General features: G+C 33.3%; 1 protein-coding gene across 9 annotated transcripts in view; it reads left to right on the forward strand.

Moving 5' to 3' along the window:
* Positions 1-15655, forward strand: part of EPHA5 (EPH receptor A5) — a 407780-nt gene that overhangs the window by 298744 nt on the left and 93381 nt on the right. For 6 of the 9 annotated variants that reach the window (XM_049886190.1, XM_049886192.1, XM_049886195.1 and 3 more), the window contains 2 exons: positions 5772-5931; positions 13049-13154. In XM_049886190.1, the coding sequence (XP_049742147.1) occupies positions 5772-5931; positions 13049-13154 (266 nt within the window). Of the gene's footprint in view, positions 1-2989; positions 3042-5771; positions 5932-13048; positions 13155-15655 lie in introns of those variants that run through there. The other 3 variants (XM_049886191.1, XM_049886196.1, XM_049886198.1) reach the window with 2 other exon arrangements.

A 15655-nucleotide genomic window follows, 5' to 3' on the forward strand; every position in this document is an offset into this window, starting at 1 on the left:
TTAGGAGATGGATCAGAGACCTTGACCCAGAAGTGCTAGTCTTATGGCAGCAGGAGTAGAAAAGAATATAGACATACTTCAGACAAGCAGAACCAAAAAGAGAAGGGAAGGACTGAGCCATACTTAATTCCATCTCCCAAGCCCACAGTGATATCAGTCCTCCCTCTCTTATGGAAAAGCAAAGAGGTGGCAAGAATGGAATAAATTTACTTCTGGATACATAAGAAATTGCCCAAGCTAGGACACTGGGAGGGGGGAGGTAAGCGGTTCCCTTTACAATAATACAAAAAATCATGAAAAATGTTGATGTCATCTTAATGAAAATTACTTAAGAATCCAAGGTTCTATATGTATACGTAAACAATGTAGGTAAATACATTGAAATGTTAATGTTTCTTAGTATTACAGGGATTTTTTTATTCCTTATTTTATTCATCAATTCAAAAATTATCTTTTTAAGACACAATGGTGAACAAACCAGTAGTTTGTTTGTGTGTGTGTGTGTGTGTGTGTGTATGTGTGTGTAGGGGGGTGGTCTATGTTCATATTCTTTCTAGGTTTTGAATATCTCTACAATGCCCATACATTAATTTCATAGATAGATTTTAAAAAAGTCAGTTTTTTCTTTTGAAATAGTCTCTTTAGGAATGACTTGTTGATAGCAGTACATGAAACTATCTGGTCATTAGGGAGCATAAATAATGATACTTATATGATATTCACAAAATATATCAAATAAAGGATTCATCAATAATGCTGTAAGAGAATACTGCTGTGTTGGGATATAGTTTATAGTGCTTATTGGTCAAAAGAAGATTTAATCAAAGAGAATACAGTGACTGTTACCCTCCTGATCCTTGATCAACTGGGAGTAGTAGTCCAAAGCTGCATTGCAAATTGCAGAGGCCTACAATTTAAGTATATGTTACATCCAATAATAATTCATAAAATTAAAGACTACATTCCTTATTAAAGTTTTTTTAATCTTCATTACTGTATATTAATACAATCTAGAGTTATGTAACTACCCAAAAAAAAAAAAAAAAAAAAAAACCTTCGACTCTGTACTCATAGCGACTCTATAGGACAGAGAAGAACTGCTCCCTAGGTTTTCCAAGGAGCAGCTGGTGGATTTGAACTGCCAACCTTTTGGTTAGCAGCCGAGCTCTTGACCACTGTGTGACCAGGGGTCTAGTTATATAAATATATATAATAAAACACATAATGAATTCTTTTAAAATATTCTAATTTTCCAAAATTTTGACTGTGATTAAAGTTTATTTAGAAAAAAAAAAATTAAATGGAAAATGACATTTTAAAAGAACTAAATACCAAAAGCTATATATTTGGATGTGCATATCTGGGATGAAATAATATTCAACAGGAGGAAGACTAAAAGGTTAAAAAAGTACTTATTTGGGTGTTTGTCTTTCCCTGAATCAACTAGTTGGCTTTATTTTTTTGTCTTTACAGAAATCGCTCTATTTTATTTTTTCAAACTGGGCATTTTTGGTACTACTTCCTAGCATATTTATGAGCCTCCTTATAAATATCATATTCAATAAGAGCAAGGATTTATAGATTTTTTTTGTCTTGTTAAGCTTCTGTTCCTTTAGAATAAAGACTTGCTGAAAAATGGTAGGAGGGAGGAGTCCTTTTCTATTGATATTCCTTACAGTGAATGCTTTGTATGTCATAAAGTTGTTTTCTTTGTAGTCTGACTTTGGTTTTAATTATATTGATTTCAGTATATTTGATCTTATTTTTAGGATACAATGCTATATTAATACATTTCATTACCTGCATAAATCAAACTACAAAAAATGATTTGGGAAAAATATTTCTATACACATCTTCAATAAACAGATGGCACGTTGCCCACTTATATGCATAAGAGCAGTAAAACCTTTGTATATTATTTGGGGACGTTATTAACTACTTTGGGGAATCTATTAACCACTTTTTTACAGTGAAGCTATTAATTCCTGGATATTATTGCAAAGCAGAATTATTGAACAGACACATAAAATGCACATACTTTTTTTTTTTTTTTTAAGTTTCAGTAAAGAAAAATAAAAAGATAAAGAGCTTTTATACCATGTATTGAGATGGGAGTCCAGATAGGCTCCCAGGGCTCATTTTAAACTATCAAAATGACACCACCATTTTACTGGATGGCTTTTGGCCAAACACAGGTGGCAGAGCTTCCCAGGGCACACACATTTGCCAGCTGGCATTTCTGCCTGCTATTGCCCTGCTCTAATAGAGGTCATTGGGCCTCTCTTCTCCTGCATGCCGATGGGCCCATTGCCATTTCTTAATTAAAGGCACAGGCAAATGGAAGCTGCCCTTTGGCAGGGTGTTTGCCAGCTGGCTCCTTCTGCTGAGGCCCTCCCCTTGCTGCATGGGAAGAGTGTTTGCTAAGCAGCTGGAGAATGTCGCTCCTTTGCTAAGCTAGGGCTTGAAGACAGCAAAAGCCACCTTCGTGACCAAAGATTTGGCAGCTAGGTGTTTGTGTGTGTTGAAGATGTGTATATAGGGTCTATGAGATGAAGAAAATTAAAACATGGGAGTGATTTAAAGGAGTGAAAAACAACAAATTTTGAAACATCTTTAGGTAATTCAAATTTTTTTTATTTATGGTCTTCGATACCTTAAATATATATATTTTTAACTTCCTTTAGAAAGCATAGTATTCAGCTAACTCAGGGAGACAATGTACAATTTGGTAAGACTCTAGATAGTGAGACACCAAGACATACACAAGGTTAATGGATAAGACAGATGGAATGTTGTATAATTATGTGGAGTTGTTATTAGATAACATATTATTTCAAGAAGCAGCGTTCTAGTTTTCTGGTAACACTTTTCCCCTTTTTGGTGAAAGTATCCATTTCTAATTTTTTTTTTAAGTGTATTAATTTTACCTTCAATAGTAAGGAGTCGCAGCCATGTAACTTCTAAAAACTATGTGCTTTTTACTTTTCAGTTGAAGAATTTACCATAATGCTATGGGGTCAAGACTTATTGAAGTTCCTGAGAACCTACTGTCTTTTAGAGATTGTTAGGTGCTATATATATATATATATATATATATATATATATATATATATATATATATACTTATATCCTCACAATTCTTTTGGTAAATAATACCATCCCCATTTTAAAGAAGAAAATTTGAGATTCCAAAAGTAGTTGTGTACCCACATTTACACACTTACTTAGTTAATGACACGAATGGAATTAAATCACTGTTATTACTATGATTTTATTAAAAAAAAACTTCTGAGTTTACATTATAAATATTAGGATTTTGTGTAAAATCACGGTTACATAAAATATAGCAGACTCTTATACTTTAGCTGTAACTAGATTTTCACTATGTTATCTTTACCTCACTTATAATATCACCAAACATTAGACTCATTTCTTAGTGAAAGTGCTGCTATCATAGCCAACCTAAAATAAAATATTACTGAGAAAATTTTGCACATTCAGTCATAAATCTGAGCATTCGCAGAACAGTTAGTAACTATAATATTTTATAGGCACTTTTTATAGCTTTTAAAAGGAACACTTCAGAAATTGCTTTTTCGTTGCTGTACTTTGAGACACATAATAGAAGATGGACAATATTTGCAAATGAAGAAAACGATATAACCTAGGAAATGGATATTTCTAGGTAAGGTTCTATAAGATTTAGTTATCTACTTTGAATCCTTTGCAAAACTCTTATGAAATTTCCTAAATACTTTAAAGATTGGACACTTTAACCTTCGCATTGAAAAGCCAAAGATCATTAATTTGCCTAGAATGAATTGGAAAACCTGTTTAGGTTAGAATTTGTGCCCTACCCCTTTAGAGAGAAATTTGGATATACTTAACTCTAAGGTAATTTTATATTTTCAAGCATATTAAATGAGGAATGATAAAATTGCTTTAAAATAAGAGAATGTTTATAGGTTGAATATTTTAGGTTGTATTTGTGGTAATTTAGAAAAAAAACTTTTTTTTTTTATTTGTGGTAATCTAGAAAAAAAAACAAGAAGTCTGTTTTGACATGTAAAATTAGAGTTGAGAATAAAACACAAAATAATGATGATTACAATTAAAACGTACAGTACTAAATGTTCTCACATGCATTAAGATTCTTCTACCCACATGTTACAGGGAAGGAGACAGGATAAAAGTAAAAACGAACTTTCTATATTTTCCGCATGATTTCAGAGTCTGTGCTAAAGGCACATCACGCCATGCTGCCATTAACTGTAAACTTCGGGGGAGAAGAAATGCAGCTAGAATTTGTTTTATACCTTCATAGCATTGTGAAGATTCCATAATAACCATATTCCAATACAATTCGAATTTAGAGCTTAATAAGTGAGTGTTATATTCTTGTTTTAAATTTTACTCTCATTTCTGAAAAAAAAAAAAAATACATGTTCTTCCCATTACTTAAAAAAAAAAAAAAGCCATGCCTTGTTTCTATTTTTGGAAAAAAATTCCTGAAATACATAGAAAATGAAGGTTTACAGTTTTTAATCAAGATCTTTTGAGTAAACACAATGTCTTGATGAAAGCAAAAAAAAAAAAAAAAAACTCTAACCGTTAACTGTCCTTAATTAGTCCCTTAACATCTCAGAAATTCCGCTCACAAATTCCAATTCAAAATGGAAAGACTTAGAGAAAAAAAAACCCAGTTTAGCCAAAAATTCATACAAAAATATAAGGGAGAAAAATGTTCAAACAGGGACTTTTGTGTGTTTTAAATATTATAGGTCTAAGACTTATTCAGTTTGGTAAATTCAAAGAGATAATGAGAGGCTATGCATGGCTACTCTAGACTTCAGTGCAAGGCAGTGAAAATAGGAACAATCCCTATTTGTTTCAGTTTCCAAAACTATATTTCCAGTGACTTTTTTTCACTATTGCATCTCCATGTACTACTTACCTAGTCCCAAACACACTGATGTGAAAAAAAAAAGTTTTTAAAAAGAAAAAAAAAATTTTACTTGTTTCTTTTTTGTTGTTGTTGTATCATGCCCCCTTTTTAAACTTACTGAAATAAAATCAAAGTTCTCCAGTGTAGTACTTGTTCCTTCTGCCATGCCCTAAAAATGATCAGAAATCTACCTCACTAAAGACTTAAAGGGAAACCATGGTGGTGTAGTGGGTAAGTGCTACAGCTGCTAATCAAAAGATTGGCAGTTCGAATCCACCAGGTGCTCTTTGGAAACTCTATGGGGCAGTTCTACCCTGTCTTATAGGGTCACTATGAGTCGGAATTGACTCGACAGCAACAGGTTTGGTTTTTGGGTTTTAAAAACATAAAGCATAAGCTTTCTCTGGTTGTATGCAAGACATTGTCATCTTTCTCCATGAACAGCACCAGGTAGGATGTGCCCCAAAAATTATTTATAAGGGAAACAAGCACAAAATAAAAATACTGAAATATATTCTGTAAAATCATTAATCTCCAGCAAAACCGTATTTTAAAAGTTTTGAAAATTAATTTTTGCCAAAGACAGGAAGGGTAGGTGGATGTATGGATGGAGAACACTCACCAAAAATACATTTTAAGATTCTGTATTAGTGACCCACATAGAGTGTGTACGGCTTTTGTTTTTGTTTTAAACATCAGATTTGGACTAATAGAGAATCCATTGATTTCTGGATCATTTTCTGCTCTATCGTTTTATATTTTACTGTTATTAGGAATTCATGTATTAATTTATTATGTTATTTTTAATTTTCATGTGCATTCCAAGGACCAAGAAACTAGCTACACAATTATCAAATCTAAAGAGACAACTATTACTGCAGAGGGCCTGAAACCAGCTTCAGTATATGTCTTCCAAATTCGAGCACGCACAGCAGCAGGCTATGGTACCTTCAGCCGAAGATTTGAGTTTGAAACCATCCCAGTGTGTAAGTCATTTTAATTACTGTCAACGCATGTCTCCATAATGGTTACCAGAAAAGAGTCAGTGGATCAATACTTTCGCAGGGCACTCTGTCAGTTTCATTCTCATTCTGTCTCTCCCAGGCATGACCGCTTCAGGTAGGAAGTATCTTTCATGCTGTAATGGTGGGTTGGCGGGTTAACACATCTATCTCTGCTTCCTCAGCACATTTAGTTTACTGGGAGATGAAACATCAGGAGATCCTTAAGAAATGTTTAAACCTTGTTTTGAACACTTTCTTTCTATCTCTGCCATAATTTATTGAATAATTACCATTTACTTTTTACTTGCTTTACTGAATTATTCCACTAGGCTTAGTCTATGAAAATACCATAAGAGTTCTCTTTCGTATAGAGTTTAGCAAGAAACTGGTGTTCATAGGAAAATACCTCTCAAGGGTAGGGCGCGGTTAGCAAACAAACAGTAGGCATGTGTTATATGCGTAAAAAATGGCCAAGAAAGCTGTACAGAGCAGTTCTATTCTGTTGTGTATGAGGTTGCCATGAGTCAGAATCTACTGGACAGCAAAGGATTTTGTTTTGGTTTTTCCAGGCTAAAACTAGGAAGAAAGGCCTGATAATCTGCCACCAAAAACTCAGCAAATGAAAACCTTATGGATCAAAACCATGCGATCTCATTATACATCATTTGGTCACCATGAGTCATGGCCTACTTGATGTCAACTAACAAAGACAACATAATCTATGGAGCAAAAAGATACACATTGATAATTAAAATAACATTTCTCTTCAGAGCCCCTGTAGTATTTATGGTATATATGCCATTTATTTGACAGTTATTTGTGTAGTCTTTTGTGAAATCACTTGAGTTATTTTACTGGGCAATTATTATTTTATATAAAAGTACATATATTTTTCCCAAAAAGGTCCCCCCAATACTGGAATGTAAGAATTATTGCATCTTAAGTGTATTTGCACTTTTGCCTATTAAGTTTACAGGCGATTTTCATCTGGTGGTTGACCAGTTGAGAATAAGTGCTTCAGTGAGTCACTCTTGCTATGAAAGTTTGTCTTTTAATTCAGGTATGTAAGGAGAAAAATTATTTTAAAATCATTACTACATATATACTTTTTAAAAACAATTTTCTAATTGGATGCCCAATTCATAATGATACACAAAAATATCACATTCAAACATTATGTTATTGGCTTTTCAAAAAATATTATACATTAATTCATATAAAACTTATCATTTTTTTTTATAAGGTAAAACCCATTGCTGTCAAGATGATTCCAACTCATAGCAACCCTATAGGACAGACTGGAATTGCCCCATAGGGTTTCCAAGGAATAGCTGGGGGATTCAAACTGCTGACCTTTGGTTTAGCAGCCAAATGCTTATCCACTGTGCAACCAGGGCTCTGAGTTATAAGGTATAGGAGGTGAAATTTCCATAAAAAGCTTTCCTTTTTTATTTACATTATCTTATCTGATTTTTATGTCCAAAATATAGTCCTAAAACCAAGTGCAAATAGTAGTGATAACAGGAATCCAAAAATATTTTGGAAAGACTATTAAATGTGAATTTTTGGATGGGAAAATTTAAGGTAGCATATGTTTAAGAAGTCACCTTGTTTTTCCAGAGATGAAGTATAGTTATAATGACGGGAAAGGAAATATTATTCTTTATTAAAGAATATTGTTTTTATAACTAATATCCTTTTAATGACAACATCTTCTAATGCTTAAAAATATCCTTATAAGTGCTCTCAAAACACATCTCAACTAGTTTTGTGAAAATAAATCATCTATCAACTATTTCTTAGTAAACACATGCGATGATAGAAAACATGAGTGGCTAAAGATTCATATCTTTAAAGGTTAGTAAATTTAAAATATGTTAAAATGAGCATGATGGTTCATATTTAGGGCTAATTTTTCTCTATTGCCTAAAGAATGAACAAGTATGAAGGGACTGACATTATCCTATAAATTCTGTATTTGCAGTTTAGTTAAATATAATTGTTGCTATTATTGATTCTGGCAGGGCAAGCAAAGAAATATCGAAAATTCTGATGAAATGTTTTCTATTAGAAATAGCTTACAAATTAATCAGTTCATGTGAAATAATCGATAATTAAAACTCATCAAGAAACTTCAAAATATTGCAAATTTTAAAAAATAAATAATTATTTCTTAAACTCTTCCTCATAGCTTCTTAATTGTCTTTTACATAAAAAGTCTGATTTCACTGAAAGATAGATTAAATTGTAGAAATATTAATATTTGTGATTTGACATTATTTAGAACTTTTTAATAAAAGTTATTAATTTTAATATTTTGAGAATGATGATGTATCATTAGCAATTGTTTTAAAGCAAAATAGTATCCATATCTATAAGGTAAATACAGGAAATAAAATTTCATGATACATAGGTACACATTGTAGAACGCTGTTAAATTGTCTTGTCAGCTACTAAAAATAAAGCATTTGACACTACCAATCACCTATAATTTTTCTAAAAAAATAATTCTTTAGTCAGCCTGAAATTGTGTTGTTCTCACTTTGTATTAATCATGCCCTTTTCCTTCACAACTGAACAGCGAGAGTTCCTAAACTAGCATTCATTTGAACCGTTAATCACTTAAGATGGAAAGCTTTGTTAGAGTCAGATTAGAAAGGCTTTTGAAAGCTAGACTGAGGATTTGGAAATTTCTATTACCTCCTTGACCAGAGTAGACTAACTAACATGATATTTTTGGATATTTAATATAAGCATATAAGAGGCAGGGCGGGAATATTTAGCCTGTATTTCAGCCATTTGGTTATACATTAATGACTGAATTAAATAAATGATAACTGAATGAAAAGAAGTAATAGATAGAGAAAAAATAAATAAAAGATTTGGACAACTAACGTATAAATAGGAATTAAGACAAAAGCACTGTTAGTTAAAAGAAACTAAAAAGAGGAAGAACCAGTTTGTTTTGTTAGTTGGGTTCATAGTAAAGTTTTCTATTTGCTTTTGTTAATGTCCTTGAGGATGGGATAATATAAGGGGTTGATTTTGTTTATGTGTAACAAAAAAATCAAATAAGGGGGATAAAAGTCTCATATAAAAAAATGCACTAATGCTTTGAAGACAAATAAGAATTGGCATTATAAATTTTAGGACCTTCAGATGATAGTTGTTAACTAATGCTATGAACAAAAATGTATCTATCAGGCAGAGCGAGGAAAAAAGGAGGGGGGAGGGATATCAAGAGCAAGAGGGAGAACTGTGGAGGATCAGGAACTACCATGTATTAGGAAATACACATACAATGTGGGAAGAGAATCTGGAGCCGATATAATTGACAAAGCATGCTTCAAAGAGAGACAAAGAGAAAATAGATTGCCTCATGCCATAGAAACCAACGTGACCCTGGTGTGTAATGATTAAGAGCTACAGCTGCTGACCAAAAGGTCAGCAGCCTGGATCCACCAGGTGCTCCTTGAAAACTCTATGCGTTAGTTCTACTCTGTCCTATAGGGTGGCTATGAGTCGGAATCGAAACCAAGAGGAGGAGAGTTGCAAGGATGACAGATATGTTCAACAATGTAAAAACCCTCATCATGGTGCAGGGTGAGATAAATGGAAAAATCCTCATTGTATTTAGTACATATAATATCATTCCTGGACCTCGGGGCAGAAGGAGAAAAGGTAAGTTTCAGAGATGAATTAACAGTGTTGGCACTCAGAAGAGGTGGCCAGTTCCAGACAACTCTGTCAAGATGTGAAAATAAAACAAGAGATAATGATAACATGTATTAATAATAGCTACTATTTATTGAAGTCTACCTGTGGTTGAAGTACTATGCTAAATACTTTATATTATCTCATTTAATCTTCAAAAGATATAATGATGCAGGGATGTTATCCCTATTTGAATATTAAAGAAATGTGATGTCAGAGGTTAAATAACTTCTCTTGTTCCATATGTTTAGAAAGTGTTAGAGTTGGTATTCAGACTCAAGTCAAACTAATTCCAGTAATGGTAGATGTAAGGGGCTCCTGGGCGGCACAAACGGTTAAATTCTTAACTAACTAGCCGAAAGGTTCGTGGTTCAAACCCACCCAAAAAAGAAGAGGCCTAGCAATCTGCTTCAGAAAGATTACAGCCTTGCAAACCCTATGGAGCTGTTATACTCTGTACACATTGGGTCACCGTGAGTCAGAATAGACTGTATAGCAGCTAACAGCAACAACAAGACGAGATGTCTGTGCAGGATTTTAAGTAGCAGATAAGTAACCTATAAAAACAAAAATCAAACCCATTGCCATCAAGTCGATTCCAACTCATAGTGACCCTATAATACAAATCCGTTGCCACAGAGTTGATTCCAGCTCGTAGCAGCCCTATAGGACAGAGGAGAACTGCTCCACAGGGTTTCCAAGGAGCCCCTGGTGGATTCGAACTGCTGACCTTTTGGTCAGCAGCTGAACTCCTAACCACTATGCCACCAGGGTTTCCATCAGCCCTATAGGGAAACAAAAATCCCTCCTGGACAGGGAACTATGAAGAAGGAAAGAGGGGGCAAGAGGGAGCTCTAACAGTGAGTTAACCAAACAAAAAAACCAAACCCGTTGCCATCGAGTCGATTCCGACTTATAGAGACCCTATAGGACAGAGTAGAACTGCCCCATAGAGTTTCCAAGGAGCGCCTGGTGGATTCGAACTGCCAACCTTTTGGTTAGTAGCCATAGCACTTAACCACTACGCCAGTAGGATTTAAGTTATGCATAGCAAAATAAAGTTATTTAGGTATAGTTAACCATGAAGTTCAGACTTGATCACTCTGTTTTATACCTAAAGTCTAACGTTTCTAAATTAAGGGAGGTTAGAATGGATTAGTATATAGTGAAAATGGGGAAGACTCATTATGAGGAAGAGTTTGTTAGGGAATTAGTAAGAGAAAATGAAAGGCATTAGAGCACAATCAAAATCATACCTTTTTGTGACACAACTATTTTTCCTTTTATTTTTGTTGTTGATACAATGTGTTTTCCATAATGGAGGGTGTCTGAGTTTTTGGTGGATAATATGATTTTTGTTTTATGCCTCATTCACAAATTGTACCCTCAGAGTCCAAAGGTACATATGAGTACCAAATAAAAATTTTCAAAATTCATGTTTTTCCTACCAAAAATTCAATGATTCAGTACACCTCTTACAATACCCTATAAAAACAGTAATTTGCAGCACACACCTATTTTTTCCATTTCAAACTGTTATATAGAGCCCTCCTGCTGGCAGTACATACTGTCAGTGGGACAGTAGCTTCCCAAATAAGTAAATAATAGCTGTATCATTTACTGGTCCTGAGAATGTTAAATAGCTCTGAACTTATACGGGCCAAGTTTGCACGGTTTTCTTTTGAAGTGTCCCCTCTACTCTCCTCACCAAAAAAAAAAAAAAAAAACTGAGAAAAAAACATTATAAGTAACCTGAATTTATAGATTAATAAAGCAAATCTGTGGACGGCTACTGGTAATATTACGTGAATTACCTCTGGCCTAACCAATTTATACTATAAACCGGTAATAAATTTTCTTACCACAGGCATCAGCATCAAAGAATAAAAGGAAAAAGACAAAAAATAGAGCGAGTAGCCATTGAATTACCTCTGTTATCACTGAAAAAGAGGGAGAGTAGTAGCATAGACTCAGACTATAAGTAATACGTGTTCACTAACCAGCTCTTGATAATAGTGGGCTCCATGAACCAGCAGATAATAATAATAGAATTGACCTCAAGTGTGTGAAAATACAAAACATTGCAAGAAAGTAGTCAGAGAGCCAGTCAGTTTTGGTTAGAAAGAACCAAGGATGAGGTGACTAGAAAAGAAAAAAGCATATGGAGGTTAAAAGTGGCCAAGAGCTGGTAAGGTGTTATAAAAAAAAAAGAAAGAAACATGGAAAATATGGTTATTTTGATTAGTTCAAATGACTGAAAATTTGAGATTATGAGCATAAACTAGTGATACTGTAAAAATATCAACATTACTCGATGGCACTGGGTGGGATATAATTAAACAATAAACATGCTAGATTTGTTATTGAGGGATTCTTATGAACATTCATAAAATGTATTTTATTCTACAGGTTTGTTATTTTAATGAGGAATTAGTTATCAACTCAAGGACAAAAGTTCCTTGCCTATTTAGGTACATGTATCTAATTACATCCATAGTAATTATATATTTTTTGTGCAATTGTACCCTTATTATAAGGGTTGGTTGACCCTTATTATGGTAGGTGTATTGATAAAATTTAAAATATTTCATCTAAATCCCAAGTACTATTTTAAAAAAAAGATACAAGTGAATTTAGTCGTATCTCAGACTTCTCAAAGTTAAAAATCTATCCCTGGATATTTTTCTAACAGTGATTCCATTTATAAAGTATATTTACTGATTATGTTATTGCTTGAAATTAAATATTTTTATTATATAAAATGTTCTTTAGAAAATACAGTGACCCTATCAGACAGAGTAGAAGTGCTCCATAAGGTTTCCAAGGAGCAGCTGGTGGATTCAAACTGCTGACCTTCTGTTTAGCAGCCTGAGCTCTTAACCACTGCACAGTGTTTGTATTTAACGTCAGTCAATGAGGTCTTAGCTGCAACATTTTAGACTTCACCCTATATCTGTGGGGCAGAGGGGGATCTTTTCAGAGTTAACTAGATTTTCTTCTCTAGCACAGCAGCATGTGGACTGTAAATGTCAAATCTCCTATTCCTATCCTCTCCTATTTAGATTAAGGTATTTGAAGTAAAGGATGAAATTGCATTTTACTTTGCAAAGCTAAGTCCCTAGATGAATACTACGCAAACAGTATATTCATTTTTTATGATGACAAGGAAGTAATCGGTGACTTAGTGAAACTTTGGAATTTTGTTTGGAGAGTAAATATTTTCTCCTGAAGATGTCTGCTTTCGAGAAAAGATCTTAGGTGGAAATTTGGCCAAGTGTGGGAGAATTGCTTAAACCGTGGACTGATTATCGAGTATTAAGTAGCTCTTAGTTCAAATGCATATGATCACTTTAACCACAAGCTCTGTTCTTGTGTCTCCTATCAGCAGTTGCGGCATCCAGCGATGAAAGCCAGATTCCTATAATTGCTGTGTCTGTGACAGTGGGAGTCATTTTGTTGGCAGTGGTTATTGGCTTTCTCCTCAGTGGAAGGTAAGAGAGGAAACTGTGAGTCTGATCTTTTGCAGCTGATTTCTTCCTTCCCTTGATCTGAACATTTGGCAATGCACATCCCAAAACAAGGCAAGCAAGCAATATGTCAGTGGATAGACTTAATATATGGATGTTTCTTAAGTTTACCGTTCCATGTTAGTGCTAATTTTTTAAGCACACAATTTCTACTTTCCAGGTATGCTTTCTTCACAGAGTAGTATTAACTTGTCACTGTTGATTCTGTCATTAATAGGATCATATCTCTTTTTCTAATACAGTTTTTTTTTTTTTAATCTGGATTTTGTTTTCTTCTCAAATGTATGGTTGCCTGCTCAATTTTAGTTATTGTATCACACACCCTATGCCTGCTTCTGCTAGATTTATAGGAATAGGGCTGATAATCCTAGTTAGTCAGCATTCTATTCTAACACACTGATGGGCACAAAGCAGACATTCTATCAAACACACATTTTGGGAAATAACCAGCCATTTTTAATTAATGCTTTAATTTTCAGCTTCTGAGTGATTTCAACTTGAGCACATCAATGATGGTATATACTTATTTAAAGTGAACTTTATATTAATAAATACAGTAATATATTTATTGCTTATCTACATTTTTCTATTTAAACACAAATAGAAGGGGTAGAGTGTCAATAAGAGTTTTGGTAGAAGTCATTTTCTGACATTCAGCTGAGCATAATCAACCTACAACAAACTTTGTAATTGAATATATTTTCATTTTACCTGCAGGCCATTGTTAGAAGGCATATGCTGTAATGAGATATGTCCATTTGGAAAGGTTTTGGTATTAGACCATTATAGAAAACTTGATAAAAATCTCCATGGAAATATTTAAACCTGCACAAAAATGTGAAAATGTACTATAAGGTTTGAAAGAATGTCAGAAAATCAATATTCGTATTGATTTTGTTACTGCTGTACTCATTTACTTTTGACTCTTCAGCACCTCTTCAACTCATAAATATACAGAATTAGGTACTTTTCAATATACTGCATATTGTGTTCTGAAGAGATTTATAACTATACCCTTCAATTACCGTGGTAACAGTTTATTTTCATAAAACATTGTTATCCCATTTGAATATCCTTTTTCTTTATGTCTGAAAATTCATTTCTGCTAATTCTTGTTCATGTAAGAGTGTTCAGTGGTTCCTTACAAATGTTAGTAATAATCCATGACCTAATATTTGAATAGCAATTATGCATTTATGGAGTTTCTAGCTTTAAGCCAGTTTATGTTTTGTAGAGGGAAGTAATCCAAAGCCCCCCTTCTGGATATGTGCTGTCCCACTGATCTCTACTCTCTGAAGTTACCTGGGCAGAATGCCTACCTGGATGCCTGTTTAGATAAACAGATTTCACTGGTCTTGTCATAAAAATTGCTCAGATTTTGACCAAATAAGAGAATTACGATGATTGAGTTGTAACTACCAAGAAACATACTATGTGATAATTTGTCTTTTGTACCCCAAAAGGGTAGATAACTATGACGCATTTGCAGAGTTGGTTTGTAATATCATTAGTTTACTTCCAACTAGATATGACTTTGCTTTTTCTTTTGTAATAAGTCCAATATGCATTAATTATGTTTGGAGATATGAGGATCATAAGAAATTGTCTCCACATTTAGAAGAAATGAATAAAAATGGAGAGAAGAGCTAAACCTAGAAGCAATGAATTTTCAAGTTTCAGAGTTTAGGAAAGAGCTTACATGAAATATTAGAAGTATTTTATTGTAGACATAACAGTGTTCACTTAACTGAAGTATTATTAATGTGCATTTATTGATAATTTTTGAATAAGGATTCCAGCTTACCTATATGTTTATGAGCCCCTGTTCTCTAGAAATTTCCATCCTAAGTATATACATATATTTGAATTTTAAACAATCTATATATCTGTGTATATATATATATATCTGTAACATTAACATCAGATGGAATGTTTGAGAGAAATTTCAATCTACCCATTAATTGCTAAATGAAGGATAATATAACTTTAGCAATCACGTACACAAACACACACACACAGTAAATTCCATATGTGGCTGACTTTCCTGTACAAACAAGAAAAATTTTGGTATAATTTCTCAGTCGTACTGGAAGAACATCAACACCCGAGAGACAAAGCTTAATTTTCCACATAACTACATCCATGGCTCCATAAGATAATTTTGTGAATGTATTGTTTCATAAATGTATATTACTTTGAAAAATAGGAACACCTTCTAAATAGTGAATTGCTTATTCATATTAAAAGTTTTGTAATACAATTTAATTTCATAACCCAGTCTAGAATGCTGAACTTAGTATTTTGAGTTTAGAAATTAAATTTCATTAAGAAATAATTTGTAATTTCTATATTTTAGCAGCAATCTTGCAGCAAATTTAATTCTTTTTGTTGTTGTTGAATCCCAGAAGGCATTTGATTTAGGGTTTAAAGATGTTCAACCACTGTATTTTACTCTTCATGTATAA

Source organism: Elephas maximus, chromosome 5 (genome assembly GCF_024166365.1).
Source record: "Elephas maximus indicus isolate mEleMax1 chromosome 5, mEleMax1 primary haplotype, whole genome shotgun sequence".
NCBI classification, from domain to species: Eukaryota; Metazoa; Chordata; class Mammalia; order Proboscidea; family Elephantidae; genus Elephas; species Elephas maximus.